The sequence below is a fragment of the Drechmeria coniospora genome, chromosome 01 (assembly GCF_001625195.1).
Source record: "Drechmeria coniospora strain ARSEF 6962 chromosome 01, whole genome shotgun sequence".
Classification (NCBI taxonomy): domain Eukaryota; kingdom Fungi; phylum Ascomycota; class Sordariomycetes; order Hypocreales; family Ophiocordycipitaceae; genus Drechmeria; species Drechmeria coniospora.
This window is the reverse complement of record NC_054389.1, coordinates 4,206,871-4,223,668: the sequence shown is the minus strand read 5'-3', so window position 1 is coordinate 4,223,668 and position 16,798 is coordinate 4,206,871. Positions and strand designations below refer to the sequence as shown.

General features: G+C 54.9%; 5 protein-coding genes across 5 annotated transcripts; all 5 read right to left on the bottom strand.

Annotated features, from left to right (window-relative positions):
* Positions 1-764: 764 nt before the first annotated feature.
* Positions 765-3,580, bottom strand: DCS_01028 (RhoGAP domain containing protein; the record flags this gene model as incomplete). Its single annotated transcript, XM_040798363.1, has 7 exons — positions 765-1,042; positions 1,108-1,257; positions 1,321-2,107; positions 2,186-2,388; positions 2,502-3,126; positions 3,194-3,247; positions 3,299-3,580. The coding sequence occupies 7 exons, from the start codon at positions 3,578-3,580 to the stop codon at positions 765-767; spliced, it is 2,379 nt and encodes a 792-aa protein (XP_040659246.1).
* Positions 3,581-3,635: 55 nt separating this feature from the next.
* On the bottom strand, positions 3,636-5,238 carry DCS_01027 (uncharacterized protein; the record flags this gene model as incomplete). The annotated part of the gene is made up of 3 exons (XM_040798362.1): positions 3,636-4,337; positions 4,390-4,404; positions 5,206-5,238. The coding sequence occupies 3 exons, from the start codon at positions 5,236-5,238 to the stop codon at positions 3,636-3,638; spliced, it is 750 nt and encodes a 249-aa protein (XP_040659245.1).
* An 868-nt stretch (positions 5,239-6,106) lies between these two features.
* On the bottom strand, positions 6,107-6,501 carry DCS_01026 (putative ribosomal protein S28B; the record flags this gene model as incomplete). The annotated part of the gene is made up of 2 exons (XM_040798361.1): positions 6,107-6,168; positions 6,237-6,501. The coding sequence occupies 2 exons, from the start codon at positions 6,499-6,501 to the stop codon at positions 6,107-6,109; spliced, it is 327 nt and encodes a 108-aa protein (XP_040659244.1).
* A 2,071-nt stretch (positions 6,502-8,572) lies between these two features.
* DCS_01025 (uncharacterized protein) lies at positions 8,573-10,844 on the bottom strand (the record flags this gene model as incomplete). The annotated part of the gene is made up of 2 exons (XM_040798360.1): positions 8,573-10,118; positions 10,213-10,844. The coding sequence occupies 2 exons, from the start codon at positions 10,842-10,844 to the stop codon at positions 8,573-8,575; spliced, it is 2,178 nt and encodes a 725-aa protein (XP_040659243.1).
* A 3,882-nt stretch (positions 10,845-14,726) lies between these two features.
* On the bottom strand, positions 14,727-15,160 carry DCS_01024 (uncharacterized protein; the record flags this gene model as incomplete). Its single annotated transcript, XM_040798359.1, has 2 exons — positions 14,727-14,834; positions 14,909-15,160. The coding sequence occupies 2 exons, from the start codon at positions 15,158-15,160 to the stop codon at positions 14,727-14,729; spliced, it is 360 nt and encodes a 119-aa protein (XP_040659242.1).
* Positions 15,161-16,798: the final 1,638 nt, after the last annotated feature.

Here is a 16,798-nt window from a genome sequence, read left to right as displayed (position 1 = left end):
CCCACATGGAATATAGTCTTGCATTTGATTTTCCAGGATTCGCATTGCCTCCACGCGGGATACCCCCAGTATGAAGTTACGTACGACTCGGGAAGACGCAGCACACGGCGGGACAGGGGCGACTAGGGGGACGGAACGGTGGCTTGTGGCAGATGCGCTTTATGGATTTCATGGGGTGAGAGCACTATCAATCATGGCCAAGGAGTCTCATTTTCCCCCGTCGTCGTATTGACTCTTGATCATGTTTGGGCTTCTTGCATGTCCGAGCTGGCGAGCGACGAGGATACTATTATGCTTCGCACCGTTGCACAAGATAGCATTCTTTCAGGCGAATAAAGCTCCGTCATATTAAAGACTACAAGTATGTCGGTCAACGTAACATCATTGTTGTGCCCTGTCAGCACATATGGCCATGCTTTACTGGCCACAACAGCTCGAACCTCGCATCCGCCTACCCTGTCGTTTCTTTGCTCTTCGTTGTTCAGAGCAGCCGAAACATGGCTGGTCCTCCTCTACGCTTCTGGGGTTGGCGAGGCGACCAACGACTATCGATAGGAATGAATGCTCAAGAGGCAATAAAAAACGTAGCGAAATTCCCTTGCCGAATCACGCAAGTAATCAATCAGTCGTACGCTCGCAAAGGGAGAAGAAGATTGAACAGCAGAGAAGTGACCGGGAAGGTTCACCGATCGAGCGGGACGGTTCAAGCCCGAGAGTCATGAAAATAGAGCAAGAGGACGAAAAAGAAATCGTGGGGATGCTGGTCAGTCCTCATCAAAGATCTGGTATGTGTTTTGGAGGATTGTCGCGATGACCTTGATCTGCCAGCCGGCATCGGCGATAGCGGTGCTCGGATCGGTGCCCATGAGGGTCGGCCCAAAGATGACGGCCAGATTGTGCGAGTTCATCCGATTGACGTGTGAGTTGTCCATGACGCGGTAGAGGTGCAGCGTAAGCGCTCGGAGGGTGGCGTAGTTGGGGTCAGGCAGGGCGTTGATGATGGCGTGGAGGGAGTCGCGGCGAACGATGTCATCTTCCTTTTCTGCGCGGCACAGTTAGACAGACGGCTCGGGCGAGGCGTGTGGGCATGTGACCAGGGTAACTCACTCGCGGCGGCGATCAAGGCATCGTGATGCTCCATGGTAAGAATAGGGTCTGGCAGATCGCGAAAGAATTGTTTCAGGAGGCCTGTCACGCTGTTGACATCATGGAAAAAGTTTTCTGGGTTTCTAAAGTCAAGCGAAGCGTTGGAAGAGTCTACCAGGCGAGGACCATCCGTTAGCGGCCAAGAAATTCTTGCCGAGGTGGAGGATGCCTTACCTGCGTCGAACATGGCCTTCAGCTTGTTGATGTGCGTCAGCGAGCCAGACTGGCGGTAGATGCCCTCGAGGCCAAGCCCGAACAGATCCACGGCTTGGATGCATTGATGGACGACCATTGGAACGGCCAGGCCGTCCCGCTCATATAGGCGCGCCAGTGGCACTCCATAGACAGGTTTCGACGGTGGCGCAACACTCTGAGATGGCTGGGCAGAAGCGGCGTACGGGGGTGTCGGGCCGGTACCTGCTTTATATCCCGGGGAAACCTGCGACGGCGGGCCCGACTGGCCATTTGAGGCCTGCTGGGAGGGCAGCTGCGAAGGCTGGAAAGGCAATGAACCGAGCTGGGGCGGGCCCTGAGCGCCGACATGTCCATTGCCAGTCGCCGGGGGAGACCCAGGTAGCGGTGGGCTCCTGGGCGAGAACTGCTGCTGCGAGGCGCCATGTTGGTTCAGTGTGTTGCCTTGGCTGATGCTCCTCGTGTGAGGCAGCTGGGGCGATCGTGCCGGATCCTGCGGGCCGTTTGGAGGAGGTGCTCCAGCGTTTACGCCGGAGCCAGCCAATGCGCCAAAGTTACCAATGCTGCTTCGTTGGCCCCTAGTTGCGGGCGGCGACGAGAAGCCGGAAACCTGCGGACTTCCTTGAGAATTTCCTTGTTGACCTCCTTGTTGACCTCCTTGGGGACCTCCTTGAGGAAATCCCTGCGGACCTCCCGCCTGGCCCATGGGCGGATGCATGTTCAGGGGTTGGTGGATTTGGGCCATGCCTGACGATGGTGGTTTGAGCAGCTGGGGAAGGCATCGTTAGCAAGACCATCCATGGTTGGGCATCGCGCAAGCGGGCAGCAGGCAGGAAATTGTACGCACCGGGTTACGCTCGTATTTGACCTCGACGTTGGGTTTGACATTGCCGTGTTGAGATGCCATGAACTCGTTCAAGTCCTTGGCATTGTCGATGGCCGCGACGGCCTGACGCAGGCTCCGAGGCTGGCCTTGGACATCCGCTTCCGACTTCTTAAACGGGCTGACGATCAAGCCGTTGCCCAAGAGCAGCTTTTCGTTAAAGGCGGCTGCGAAAGGAGAAAGAGAGGCGTTAGCGCGAGCGTCACGGGCGGGCATGAACGGCCAACATCATCCATGCACCTGTATGTGCACATGCGTGTGAACAGTGAAGGCGACGTACCAAACTTTTGCATCTGCAGAGTCACGCCAGAGTCGGTCTCGTTGATGAGCTCCTGGAGAGCCTTGACGGCTTCGGGGCGAGCGCTGGTGAGGAGGTGCGCCTTTTCCGTCTGCAGAGCGTTGACGTGGCCCTGGTAAACTTGATCGGCGGCCTGAACCTTCTTGAGCAAGTCCTCCTCCTGCTGGGCGGCAGACTTATGCGACTTGAAGGCGCCGAGAACCTTGCCGCCTCCGGGCCTCGCCTCGCCTGTCCTCGCTCTGTCATACTCCTCAGCGAGGGAGTCGTACTTTGCCTTGCTCTTGCGCATCGACTGCTCGAGATCGGACACCTTTTGCTCGGCGGCCAAGCCAGTGGCCTTCCAGCTCTTGCGCCCTCGTTCGGCCCCGCCGGCGAGCTCCACGAGATCCTCGTGCATCTGATGAAGAGAGGCGGCAAACTGGAGGCCATTTTCGGCCATGCGATCGTGGATGGTGACCATCTCGTCATACGACTTGCCAAAGGAGCCTTGACGATGCTCCGGACGGCGGGCGCTTTCTTGGGTTTGGCGGCAGAGCTTCTTGAGGCCCTGGGCATGATCGTCTTCGAGGACGGATCGCTTCTTGAGGAAGAGGGCGAACTCCTGGGGCTAGTGAGCGGGAGGTGTCCACCTGCGCAGAAAGACAGCCATCAACAAGGCATGGACTAGGACTAACCTTGGCCGAGGCAATGCTCTGCTTCAGGCGGCTTAAGAGAGTGGGAATACCAAGCTAGGGACGGCATGTTAGCAGGCAAAACAAGGTCGCCGGCGGTGGAAATACCTCGGAAGCCATGACGTCGTTGACCTGCTTCGCCAGCACCGGATCGGCACCTGGCCGGGGTTGCTCCTTTTGGCTCTTGAGGGGAGCCTGCGCAACGGGTGCAGCAGGAGGGCTCTGGGGACCCTCGGGACCCTTCTTTATGCTTGATGAGTTATCCATCGGGGCATCCAGCTCGGCGACATGCTTTGCTGGCTTATCGTACGATGGGCGTTCGGAAGAATTGCCCGGCTGCGGGGGGAGCGGCAAGGCATCATCGTCGGGCGTAGGGCGAAAGTCGGCCATTTCGAGCGGCGGGGGAGGGAGGAATGGAGTGGGGTGGACGAGGAGAGAGAGCAGGCTAGCAGCGTATGGTGGTGGTATTGGATAAGACCGAAGTCGCGCAGAAGTGAGGAGCCAGTCCGGGTTCTCGGACGACGCCGGCGCCTTCGATGGTCGGGTGCGCGGGTAGCTTTCCAGGTGGGTGAATGGCGATGGAAGCAAAGGCAGAGACAGCAGAGGCAGAGGCAGTGACCGAGGCAGTCCAACCACGGTCGCCTGTGAAGCCTTTGCCGTTGGCGGCTGCCGGGAAGGAGAGCACGAGCGAGCGGGCGATCGGCCGAGGAGGAGACGAGGAGGAGACTCTTTCTGTCGTTACCGGGTCGGCGACGGAGCCGACAATGGAGGAAGCGAGGAGAATTCGGTCCTCGGGGCGACTCAACCAAGGATTCGCAGAGGGGAGTTGTTTGGCGCCCGACGCAGGGTCAGGCGCAGATGCAGCCTGCGGCAGGCGGTGCAGCACGGACGGATACACAGCGACAACAACTGTAGCAGGCCGATAGGCTGGCAGGTAGGTATATAACGGATACTGGCGTTTGAGGGGAGGCTGAGGAGACTTGGGAGCAGGCGCCGTCGAGCGAGGGGAAATACAGCAACGAACAATGAATGAATGAGGGTTCGTGGTGATAAGAATAATGTGGGTATGGGAAGTAAACTGCGCAAACCAAGGTGGAGGAAGTTGTGGCTTTGGCTGCTGGAAGTGGCAGGAACGCAAACGGCCCAGCTAGTGGGAATGGAATTATTGCGTAGCCTGCAGTACGAGCAAGAGCGCGTACTGTACTGTAGTTGTACTGTATACTTGTAGTTGTAGGTGTACTGTAAGTACGCTCCAGGTGTCTTCTTGCTCAGCCGGCCATTGGTCCGGGTCTGCAGCTGCGGCCAACGGATGACGACGGGAGGGGCAGATCCATCATCTTGCTATGAATCGGCTCCACACAGCTACACCTAGTTGTACTTACACCTAAGTATTAATTACTGCGAAGTCGGACTCTGCCACGATGACAGGTCCCGTGACTGCAACCACTCCTCAGGCGCATCCCCGAGGCATCTACCCCACGACTAGGTACTTGCAAGTACGTAAGTACGAGGTAGAGCAACAAGTAGTCAGCACAAGAACACGTAAGTACAAGAGTAGTACCAGCATCGACTGCGAATGGGACAATGTACAGTGCGTGCATCACGGTACAGTACATGTACTGACTGTATGTAAGTACTAGTTAGCTGTGCACACTATCGATATGTGTTATTGATGGGTAATATTCGCGCCTCAGGACGGCCTCACCTACCTTTTTACCATCTTGCACCGCAAGTGTGCATGTATAATATCACAAAGAACATTTACTGAATAGCAAATTAAATGAACAGCCGACTAGCATAAGGGGCTCGGAGTATTACTCTGTACAGTACGGAGTATCGACATGCAGATGTGCTTTGCACCGCAGTACGGAGTACATGCCGTATTCTTCCACAAAAAGGTGGATATGGCCCGTATAGTTAGTTGTACTACATGTGCATGTACTCCGTACTTGCGGAGGACATGTAATAATACTTCGTACTTAAGTAAGTATACACATACATTTACAAGTACTTACTAATACAGTTACTTCATGTGCTCCATACTTCATACTGTACTTACTTCAGAAAGTAAGTAAGTACTTGAATGAACTCACAGCTACTGCACAGTACAGTACTGTACTTAAGTATGCACACCGAAGCCTACAAGTAGTAAACACTCCGACTCCAAATTTACTACATAAGTATAAGTACACTTCGCAGTGTGCATGTGTACATGTATGAATGTGCAACTAAAACCTTGTACCTACGTAGGTTGTGTGCGTTATCTTGGTGTCAAGTGGTCCAACGCCATGCCTAGATTTATCTGCGCTGTTGCCGCCGCAATTAAACGTGCTCACATGCATCCTAGCGTAGACATATGTACGCATATGCATACGTAGATGGCCATTCGTCGAGCGCAAGGTCATTGATTGTCACAATGAACCTCAGGCACATGTGAATTCTGTTCATCAGGTGTTGAGGTGCCGGCCTGTTAGTAGGCCATTTTCGAATGCTCATCAGCGACCGGAGGCGTAGCGCGAAACATCATCCAATGTTCCTTTGATTCATTTTCACCTTACGCCGACTCGTACGCATGTGCGGGAACGTCGGCTGCTTAGGGATGTGTCGCTCATGTGCAGGATCTTGCAAAGCCCGGCACTGAAAGGGAGTCATTAATAACGATGATTTTGTTCGGATTCCAACACCGTAAGTGGTGAGCCACAAGTGATGAGAATGTGCCCAGGTATTTGCCCGACAGGTAACAATAGCCCGTCCGCCATTCCCCGACACATGGCCCTTAGGAGACAATGATAGCCCAGCGCCTCAACCCCGACGAATCGATGATGACTCGCAGCATGCACCCTAGCGCATCTTTTCCTTCCTTTGTCGTGTCGTCCCCGCACCGCAAAAACCGCGCCCACGCGCCTCGGATGCTGTTTATCGCAGGCGTCGGGCCTCACGTTCGGACTCGAGCAGGCACAGGATGTCGTCCTCGCGGACTGCAGCAAATCGTCAGTTCCGCCATCACTCTTCTCGCCCTTCGGATTAGGGGGATTCGAAAGCATACCAGGGCCCTTGACGTTTCGGATGATGGATCGGGTCTGGTCGTCCATGAACTCGACGCGCACCTGAGTGACACCACCACGAGAACCTGTGATAAGCCAACCGTTAGCCATGCTGGCGCCTTGCAGGGCTGGGTAGCTTTCGTCGTCGACATGGCCTTCGGTCTTCGTCATCGTCGTCGTCGTCGCGGCCCGCACCGCTGGCACGCCGTACTCTTCTCGTCGGGCGCCCAGCGGTCGCCAAGCCTGACAGGACCATTTGTCATTCATCGAGGGGGAATATGGGTATCGTACCGGTTCTGCCGAGAACTCGGGTCACCTTGACCAGCTTGACGGGAGCTTTGGAGGAATCCATTGTGGGCTTTGAATTTTCGACGTGTGCTCGCGATCGAGTGGTCGAGTGTGGTGGCAGAGACGGCGACGTAACGAGGGTTTTGGCAAAGATTCGTGAAAAGTGGACGGCGATATTTTGTGCCGTTCGCCAGGGTTTTCCGCCAGTGGTGCAGCGAGTGCCCCGCCAGCCGACAAAGTCACGTGCCATGAATTGCAAACCCCAACGGCAAATTGTCGGGAAGACGATACTCCGCTCCGCCCGGGAGATGTCACAGAATGGTGCAAGGCACGGAGTAATCGTGCCACGCCCCACCTAAAAGTCTGTGTATTACTGTACTTACTCAAGTTCTTGCTGTAATACTAACAGTACTGTTGCGACGTACTTGCAACTACTTACAAGTACTAATACTTGCTTGCATGTACAGTACGGAGAACCAAATACAATGTACAAGTAATTATTACCGAGTACTCCGTATGAAGTGTACATATTTGTACAAGTTTATAATAGGTACTTACTCAAGTACAGTACTCCGTACTTGTACATGCATTACAATTGCAACATCACCCACCCAACCAACCACCAGCCAACGAACAGCGTGATTGTGATGAAGTCGGCGTCTGCTTCACATCAACAGTGTTACACTTTATGAGATTTTCTGTGCTCGTACGTAATAACAATACTCGGACCGAAGCCGAAGTTCGTGGCAGTTTCTGCCTGTGACTCAGCCTTCTGTCGGCACAATCAATGTCTGATGATATTCATGTTTTCGCTGCCACCTCAGCAAACAGGACGAAAGGATTGGTGCTCCTTGCACAAACAAGCAAACATCATCGCCGACTTACAAGGTGCAAATCGTTCCTTGTATTTCACTTGAAATGCACTGAAACCCGTGAGAAAACACTGCAGCGATTGAGAGTCACCATGACCACCACCCAGCCTCTATCATCTTCGTGGACGCCATCTTGTGTGATATCCCTTCAAACAGAGCAAAGCAATAATACGCGGCTGGGGTGCTGAAACTTTATATGTGCATACATGTACTCCGTACTTCGTATTTCTCCGTACTGTATACTCTGTACTCCGTAATACCAGTCCTATTTTATGCGCCGCAATGGGGCCAAACTTGCGCACTGCAACCTTGTGTCTTGGATCTGTCAAGTGGCTTGTCGACTCAAGTGTGAGCGCATCGTCACCCCCGTCGTCCGGGCTGCCGCCCCAACCACGGCAGCCGTCAACCCCTTGCGTCCACGATGATTCGAACGGCACCTAGACGGGAGCCCCCCGGTAGAGATTTCTCATACAATAACCGCCCAATACGGAGCATAACTCGGAGAAATATCACCAAGGGCTGGCCATGAAGAGCGCCTGCAGGGAGACTAAGCTACCATTCTGGCGCACAGTGTGTGAGAAACGACTGTCCTTGTGCCATGTGCAGGCGTAGAATTCCACGTGTTTCTTAGTCCCCAAGCACCTCTAGTATGTACTGCGGAGTGTTGATAGCGGCTTCAGGGTTTCCTTCGGACCAGCACGAGGCCATGATACTTGCTTGCCCGGAACATGATGCCTTTTCATCCTCTCCATTTTGTGGCTAGAAGTTGGGGTGCCCATAATCAGGGATTCTCGACGATATGCCATGCATCAGCATGTGACTGATAGCAATCGGGATTGATGGACAGAATCCGTCAACGACAGACACGACTGATGCTGGACATGCAGGTTGTGTGAAACAATGTTGATTGTAGTAATTTATGTTGCTGCAATGTAGCAGGCCTTCGCAAGAACATCTCGCATGTTGCTTGTCATCTACCAGATTCCAGTGATTTGTTCACAGAAAGGGGGAATATGCGCCAGCCGAAGCAGTGTCTCCTACAATACGTGCCCAGTTCAATGGGCAGAAATTGGAAATGGGCAACGACGCCAGGTACGCAGGGCAGAAAGAAGAGGGAAGGAAAAAAAGGTATCCGTAAACATAATGGGTAATGATTGTGAGTATGGATCTCATATTCGTCATGGTTGAGTGCTAGTAGCAGTACTGGGAGTACTAGTATAGATAGGAGGTATGGTGCTAGAAGTAGCACTGCTCTCCTCAGTCATGCTCGCGGAAGCCGACTCTTTGTATTCCGTCGTCCTGTCGTGAGCCCAGGTCGGCAACGACATCGACGCGTACCTCAAACCATCGCATTGCTCGAGCTCCTTGCAAAGCACCTCGATGGCGAGGCTCCATCGTGCCACTAACCTTGTGCGGCGCTCTTCAAAGACTCCATCGATGACGGCTTCCTCGCGCGTAAATTCGGCCTCAAGCTCGTCCCGCTCCCGCCCCTGCTGCCCGGCTAGGGCCTGCAGCTCGTCGGCTTGGCACTCCAGCAGTTCATCCATGGCATGGGCCTGGCGGTCTCGCATCATGTTGATCTTTGCCTGATGGCGAGTTTCTAGGCTGTCCCTGAGGTTGTATTGGCGGCCAAGGTCACGGAGATTCTGCTCGGTGACGACGCGGGGGGGCAGCAGAGCATGATTCCTGGCATCGGCGCCAACGGCAACGTCAACATCGGCGTCGGCGTCGGCGATGGTATTGCGGCCAAGGCCTTCGCAGTACGCCTCCATGTGTTTGATACGAAATGTCAGGGTCCGCGCGCTTTGCTCCAGACACGCCCGCAACTCCATCTCTTCGGCGACCTGGCGGTCTTCGAGCTGCGTGGTGGCGGCCGCGTGCCGTTCCTCGGTCGCGGCGTCCTGGGCCGCCCTCTTGGTTCGCCTCGTATTTTCGCTCTCCAGATGTCGGCCGTGCATCGCGTGCTTGGTTTGGTCCTTGAAGGCAAGGAAGCGCTGCATCTCCCGTTCCTGTTCTCGTCGTAACCCTTGAAGAGCGGCATGCTGTGCTGTGCGGCTTTCGGCCTGCTCCCGTTCCTCTGCAGACTGACCGCCGTCGTCCCCGTGCACGTCTGCCACCTCATCACTGCAGCAAATGTTGGGGCAGCCGTTGCCGGTGGAGTCCCAGACGCCGCCGCACATGGAGCAGAACTGGGCCTCGCAATCGTCGCACGTCAACGACGCAGACCCCCGAGGCCTGACGACCAGGGTCCGGCACCGGTAGCATCTTCGCACAGCCGGCCTGTCGCCGTCCTTGGAGCCCGACTCGACCTCCAGATCCTCGGGGCAGCCTGCACCGATGGGGTGTGCATCGTGCTTGCAGATGGTGCAGACGAGGGTTAGACACTTGCGGCATGTGGCGGCCAGGGGCCTGTTGGGGTTGACGTGTGTCCGATGGGGGATGAACTCTGCGCACGACAAGTTGGAGCAAAGCAGTCCCGACTCTCCGGGCGCGGCGAACTCGACCACGGCCCGGAGGAAGTCGTCCTGCATCATCGGCTCGACCACGGCCTGGAGGACAGATGACGGCTTCGGGCAACAGCGGCTTGGAGGCACCTTGGACGGGTCGGCTGACGCTTCGTCGACCAGCGGGCGAACGCACTCGGCGCAGCGAGCATGACCGCACGGGGGAGGTTGGAGCAGCGGCGTCGACTTTTTCAGATCGAGCCCACCGCTCTGGCATGGGCTACCAATGCACGCATCACTCGTTAGTCATGACGACGATTGTTTACCGACCGAAGTCGTACTTGGGAAGGAAAACAAGACGTGACAAGACGTACTCGGCCGATTCCGAGGAATGGGGAGGTTTTTTCCGCAGCCTGATGCGGTGCTTAATGGCCGACAGGCTCTTACTGGCGCCAATGGCGGAGAAGACACCGCCATCAGCCGCGTTGGTGGACTTTCTGTTGGAAGCGTCCCCGATCGCGTCTCGGGCGACTCGCACGAGCCCGGCCAAGTACTTGTCGTACGAGGCAAAACTCGGCGACTTCGCTTCCTTAATGACCGAAGCCGAGCCGGTGTTGGCGGCCAGGTCTGGGTCCGTAGTCGAACTCGGGGTGCCAATGATGGACGAGCCTGGGGACAGACAGGTACTGGCAGTGCCGTCGGATGCCGCCAAAGAGGATGACCGTTCCGGAAAGGTCGACGTGGTGGATTCCGACGTGGTGGATTCCGACGTGGCGATGGATCTGATGCGTTCGCGTTTCTTACCGAGAGATGGCAGCGTGGCTTGGATGCCGACGGTGTGGGCTCGCGCGAGTAGCTCACAGTCGAGGTCAAGCTCGGGCTTGTCGATGGAGAGTTGCAGCACTTCGGTGCAGTAGCGACTCTCGTTGAGCTCGGGGAGTTGTTTCTGCGTATCCATCGGCGTATCTGCGTCGGCGGCCAAGGCCTGAAGCTGGGTTGCGAACATGATGCCGAGGTATGTTGCCTCTACTCAGAAGGGCAACACGAGGAGCACGCCAGGGTTATTGGAAGAGCATCGTTTGAGGGAACAGGCGGTTGGTGGTCAGGACGTGAGACGGCGGGTTATCGTGGCAGGCACGGCGAAATAAGTATGCCCTACGGTTCGTGCGGGTTGTCATCACACAACTGGGGGAGGGGTGACGGCGGTGGTATGTAGGATGCATGGATGGATGAACGCCCTTGGCCCTTTGCGCTGGGAGGTGTGTGTGTGCAAGGTGGTTTGGAAGAGGGGGGGAGGGGGGGGGAGGGGGGGTGAGGAGTGCTGCTTTTGAGACAATGGATTTTTTTCTGCTCCTGGTTGACGTAATGACGTCGAGAGAGGAGAGCAGATGAGATGAAAGGGAATACGAACAAGCCCAGACCAAGTCTCGGATGCATGGAAGATAGAGGAGAGGGATCAGAGGGGCGAGAGCGGATGACAGTGTCGATTTCGGTTTCGCTGGCATTCATCATGGTACACTACATGCTGCACTTGCACACGACCATGTACAACGATACGGCCGTCGAAGGGGGGCATAGAGCAGAACGGTGATCGATCGAGGGTCCTTGGATGTGGACGTGAGGGAGTCTAGGCGGTTGCCAGCATGCAAGCCTTGCTCAAGGAATATCATGGATGCGAGCACGTCCGCGGTATACAAGTCACGCTCCATGCTAGACGGCTGGTGGGAGGGTGTATGTGGGCGTACGTGGCGTCCATTTGTTTGCTCATCTCTGTCTCGGTGGGTTCCGACGACAACAATAGTGCTTTTCTTCCCCCCAAGTGTGGACGGAGGTGCCACTGGCACGAAAGTGCCGCCAGGGAGCCTCGGGAGAGGCTGGAGGTCTGGCTGGGCGGGGAGGCGACCCGGGATGGGCACCCTGCAGGTGACAGATGCAGAATCATTAGAATCTGTACCATACTCGTATCATAATCGCCGTATCGGTTCTCCGGAGTGATCGTACGAGGATGCCCAGAACGAGTAAGCGCAGGTCAGGCTTTGGAAGCCACCATATGGCCATGTTGCATGATCATCCCGGTCTCGCGATGGCCGGAGAAAGACGTCGTCAGTGTAGGTGCCTTGTTTGGTCGTGCTCGCTTCCGAGTGACAACTAACTACAGCACCGCCATAAAAAAAGAGACGGCTCTGGTGATCGACAGGGGTCTATTGGAGCCGGCGATCTGGAAAGTCGCTGGCTTTTGAAATCATCGCGGCTCATCGCTGCATCGTCCTGTATTCGCATCGTGCGCTTCGATCGTCTGAAAGTCATGCTGCTCGTGCCGTGACCACCAGGCAAAATATCTCAGAGCCATCTCACCACCCGGCCCAGCCATCCCGCTGGCCGGCCAGTAGCAAGACAAAAGAAACAACGGGCTTGTGACGGTGGAATAAAGGGGAAGGGAGGAGGGGAGGGCGGATGAGGAGAAAAAAGCAACGCGTTCGAGTTGTTGTGGCGGTGGGATCGGGCGATCGGCAATCCGGCCGCTGGAAAGTAAGTAGTTATGAGTGGGTAGCTCCGTCCACGTTCGATGGCTGTGCACCGCATATACGTGTACGGAGTACAAGAGCATTATATTGCTGTACATGTGGTATTAGGTACTCGATGCTCAGAAGGGCAATCAATCGTGTGCATGTACATGTGCATGTATGCATTCTCGTATGTGGTAGTATGTATTTGTACACGCACTGGAACAGACGTACATACTTGTTCGCGCCGAAGATACAAAGTACATCGATACCAGCACACGTACTTACGTACCTACTCCAAATGGCAGGAACAGGCAGGTGCGCTTGCATGTGAAGACGAAGTACGCACTTTTAGAGGCACATGTACGAGTATGAGTGCAGTTATAAGTGTGCATGTAAGTAGTTGTACTTGCACGAAGCACACATTGCAGCATACGCTTGCTCCGCACGTGATCCTTCATCAAAGATAACATTCCTCATTCACGTCTATGCATGCAACTGCTCTGCCAAGACCGACCACTCGATGAATTGCAAACCGACTCGGTTGGATGGGATGGGTGCCCATGCTCGTTACTTGGCTGCATCATTCTCATGGATTCAACGCGTCTCACCCCATCATCTTCAAGAAGTGCCGAATGCAAGACGACCCATCTCGATCCCTACTGAGTACATGCAGGATGAGATGAGTGGCTCCGGGAAATAACCAAAAATTTCTGGCTGGAGTGCATGGAAATTCGATGGCGTCCATCGATCGGCACAGCTTTGTCCCTGGCTTGTTCAACCTCGCTCATGACAGGTCGCAACACAACCGTACGCCCACAGAACCCTTGATACCCGAACGAATCCTCGTTGTCTGTGTCGGCAGCCAGCACCAATCCTAGCCAACTGGCCCGCTAAACGAAACAGCCTGACTGTCAGGCACCAGAAAGGCCCACAGAAACCGGGATTGAAGTCTTCCGGCCGTGTTATCTGTGACCAGAATGACCGTGTACCTTGCAAGCACATCTCGATACGGCATCGGAAACCTCCTGTCGGACCGCTGCATGGGGCATAGTTCGTCACATCGCGTTATTCACTCCGCAACTGTCTGCTCCGCTCGATCGTTCCCCTACCTCTCGTCCTGATGCTTGGCTCCGCTCGCGTCACCCTCCAGCCACCAACATCGCCATCTCCCCCCTCCACCGCCGATCAGTTACGGACAGCCTTGGACATTGTCGACTGTTCTATCTTCAGAACTTTCAATCGCTGCTCCCAACCATGGCATCATCATCACGGCCAGGAGGCAACGGCCAGTGATACGATCGAAAGGGGTCGGGGACGATTCCGCGGATTTGCAGGGCCAGCTAGAGTTACCAAGTGTGTGAACTCGCCTTGATTTACCCCCTACCTTGATCGAAAGAATTCGTCAACTCGGCATTCTCGTCCCCCCTTGGCCGCCGCGGAAGGCTCTTCGTCGCTGCCAGGCATATTCTCTGCGCAGTGCCTCGAGGAGCCACTTGGAGCTACCGCTGTCCAAAACTGCGTGCCATGAATTTTCAAGCACCTCGGCCGAATGGTACCCCACGATAGAAAGCCATGGGAAATAAAAAACCCGAGGCCCTCCGATCATCATACTATGGGAGAAGTAACAGGAGAAAAAAACGGCTACCCCAGCGTTCACTTTCTCGGCGCACTGGAAGGAAGCCACAGTAATTCACTTGATGATTCACACCTACAGTAGGCTGAGGTGAAGCCGGGGCCTCCGAGTCTTGATTGCCTACTATTTTGTATTGCTGCAGAGCCTGACGCTCGCCCGACTCGCATGTAACGACGCATCAGGCACTCTGTCATTTGACCTTCTGAATCGAGCCAAGCAGAACGAAAAGTACGGAACATTGTCCAAACGACAAGACGGGGAGAGAGGGGCGGGGATGGTGGGGGGGGGGGGGGGGGGATGAGCCAGCCAGTCTCGATTCTTTTTTCTGATACATCATTGCAGTCGGCTTATCCATGCGACTGTGGTTGATTGGTGGCGATAGACTGGTGACGATGGAGCCCCCCGGCTCGGGCCGCTCTGCAGTCAAAATTATGGGCCCCTCATAATGAGTGAGCGGGACTAAACCTACCCAGAGATTGTGCAAAGGGACCGAGTTGGATTGGGCAATTCATACGAAAGGTTTGTTACCCAGGCAGATGGTTTTGCACATGTAGTTGCACTCTCGGAAATTTGATTGCATGTCAGCCTTCTCCTGGCCATTCCATCGTCTCGAGCCGTCGCAGGTTGACGGGTTGCCAAAAACCCCCTCCGGTGCTGTCTCCTAAGCCACGACGGATCGCGATGGCCGACTGCACGTCTACAAACACCGAGAGCTAGAATTACATGATTTCTCAGAAGAAACCGTCGGCTACTCATCCTCGGCCACGTTCGTCTCCGAAACAATGTGCTTTCCGTTTGCAGACAGCTCGCGGAAGTGCGGGCCCTTGGCAACGATCTCATTGATCATCACCTTCTCCTTCGATATCAGGTCGACAAGAACCATGCTCGAGGTGTAGACAGCTGCAATTTGAGCCAGAAGGGGAAACGAACGCGCATGAACGAGGTCAATGTTCCAGCAACTGCGCAATCCGAGATCCTCCAGGGCGATTCCTCCTCATCTGCCTCGATTTCGTGCAGCTTCAGCGCCTGCAAGGGCTGATCCAGCGTAAGTTGTATGGCAGTGCCATCTCCTCGGCTTCCGAGTCTGCCAGAGGAGTCGAGGTCCCCGTCGTTGTCGCCCATGTGGCCCATGCAGCCCAAATATCGAATCACGTTCAAGCGCGTCGGCGGGACCCTCCTCATTGTAATTGATGAACAGACTATGACCGGTTTTTTTTAACAAAAAAAATACGATTCCGTTCTGTAACCAGACATCAGGCAGGTGAAGGCGCAGCTGGAGAGCCCGGCCGTCTCGGCTGCCTGCGTCGGCCGTCTCGAATAGCTGGACCTCGCCGACGCCATGAGCAAAAGCAAACTGGCGTCTCGAGGGCGAGAAAGGCCAAGCAATTGACCATCTAGGCTGGAACTTGGCCGGCTTCCACATGCTCTTGACCCCTGCCGACTAAAGCTCGACAATGAGGAGGACGCCCTGTTTTTCGTCGAAGAGGGCAACAACATCGGGTTCCCAGACAAACCCAGGGCGGTATTGGCTAGGGGGGCTGGTGACCTCGGCGACTTTTTTGCCCGAGTTTATGGAAATTACGTTGAATGGATTGTTGGGGACGACGACGGCGATGAACCTCGAGTCGATCGCGAAGGCGGACGACTTTGACGTAAGCGGCGCGAACGGATCTCTGGAGGACGGCGCGAAAGATTCTTTGCGGCGACTGGATAGCGGGCATTATCAGATCATGAACGGCAGAGGCGGGCTCGGAGGGGATGGAAGAGACCTCGGGAATTTCAGGGATATTCGTTGTCAGGCCAAGATTCTCAACGCCAATGAGGGTGTTGGCAAAAATGGTGTCTCTCGAATGAAGGCCAACGAGCCGGAGGTTTTTGGAAAGGCCTCACGGTATTGGAGAACGTAGGAATATCGCATTAATACATACATTGCAGACTACAAGTATGTGAGGAAAATGCAGCGGTATTTGAGTCGGCGAGTTTTGTCTCCATATTTATTGGGTCGAGGATGGGGTGAGAGGAGGGATAATGATGGGACATTTCCAGTGAGAATTTGAAGGTCAACGTGCAGCGCTCGACCTCGTTGTGATACGCCTCCATCTCTTCGTGGGAAGCCAGTGGCCAATCGTTGAATAGAAATATATTGCCAAAAATAGCCTCGATTCGATGAGCAAGGTCCGAGGTGTACTTTGTGTATGACTTGAGATCAGGGTGCGCCTTATTGAGTGTACCCTGAATGGCAGAGTATGCCTCCCGACCATGTTTCTCGAGCTCTGTAGTCTTTCGAACAGGATGTTGAGGTCTGGCCGAGCCTTGCTTTGCTGTTCGGTGCATTCCTTGATAGTTGCAGGGGTGGACATGATGGCCTCAATGACTTCGAGATAAATTTCACCAAGGTCCTGGGGCAACGGGCCAGACTTGTACTCAATCCGTGATGGATTACGATGCTTCTTCTGACGATGCTGGTGGACTTACTTAGCGATGACTGCGATCGTGATCTGGCCTAAATGTTTTTTTTATGTATGCCTCTGCGGGAGTCCGGCTCTCCACGGGCATCAAGATTGTACTGGAGTCGACTCGTCACTGAACCGTCAGTGGATGGGACCGCCAGAGATGAGGCCTTTTTTCCCAACCGGTGATGAAGTGTGGTGAGCTAGGTCGAAGCGAGATGAGGACAGCTGGAAAACACTTGGCAGAATGGCGGTTCGTCAATGCCGTCCTCGTTCTTCGATTTGCTGGCCTATCGCACTAATCTTTACTCGTAGCATATCGGAAGGGAATAAAGCTGTAATTCGACCCGTGATGTGCAGAGTCCATAGA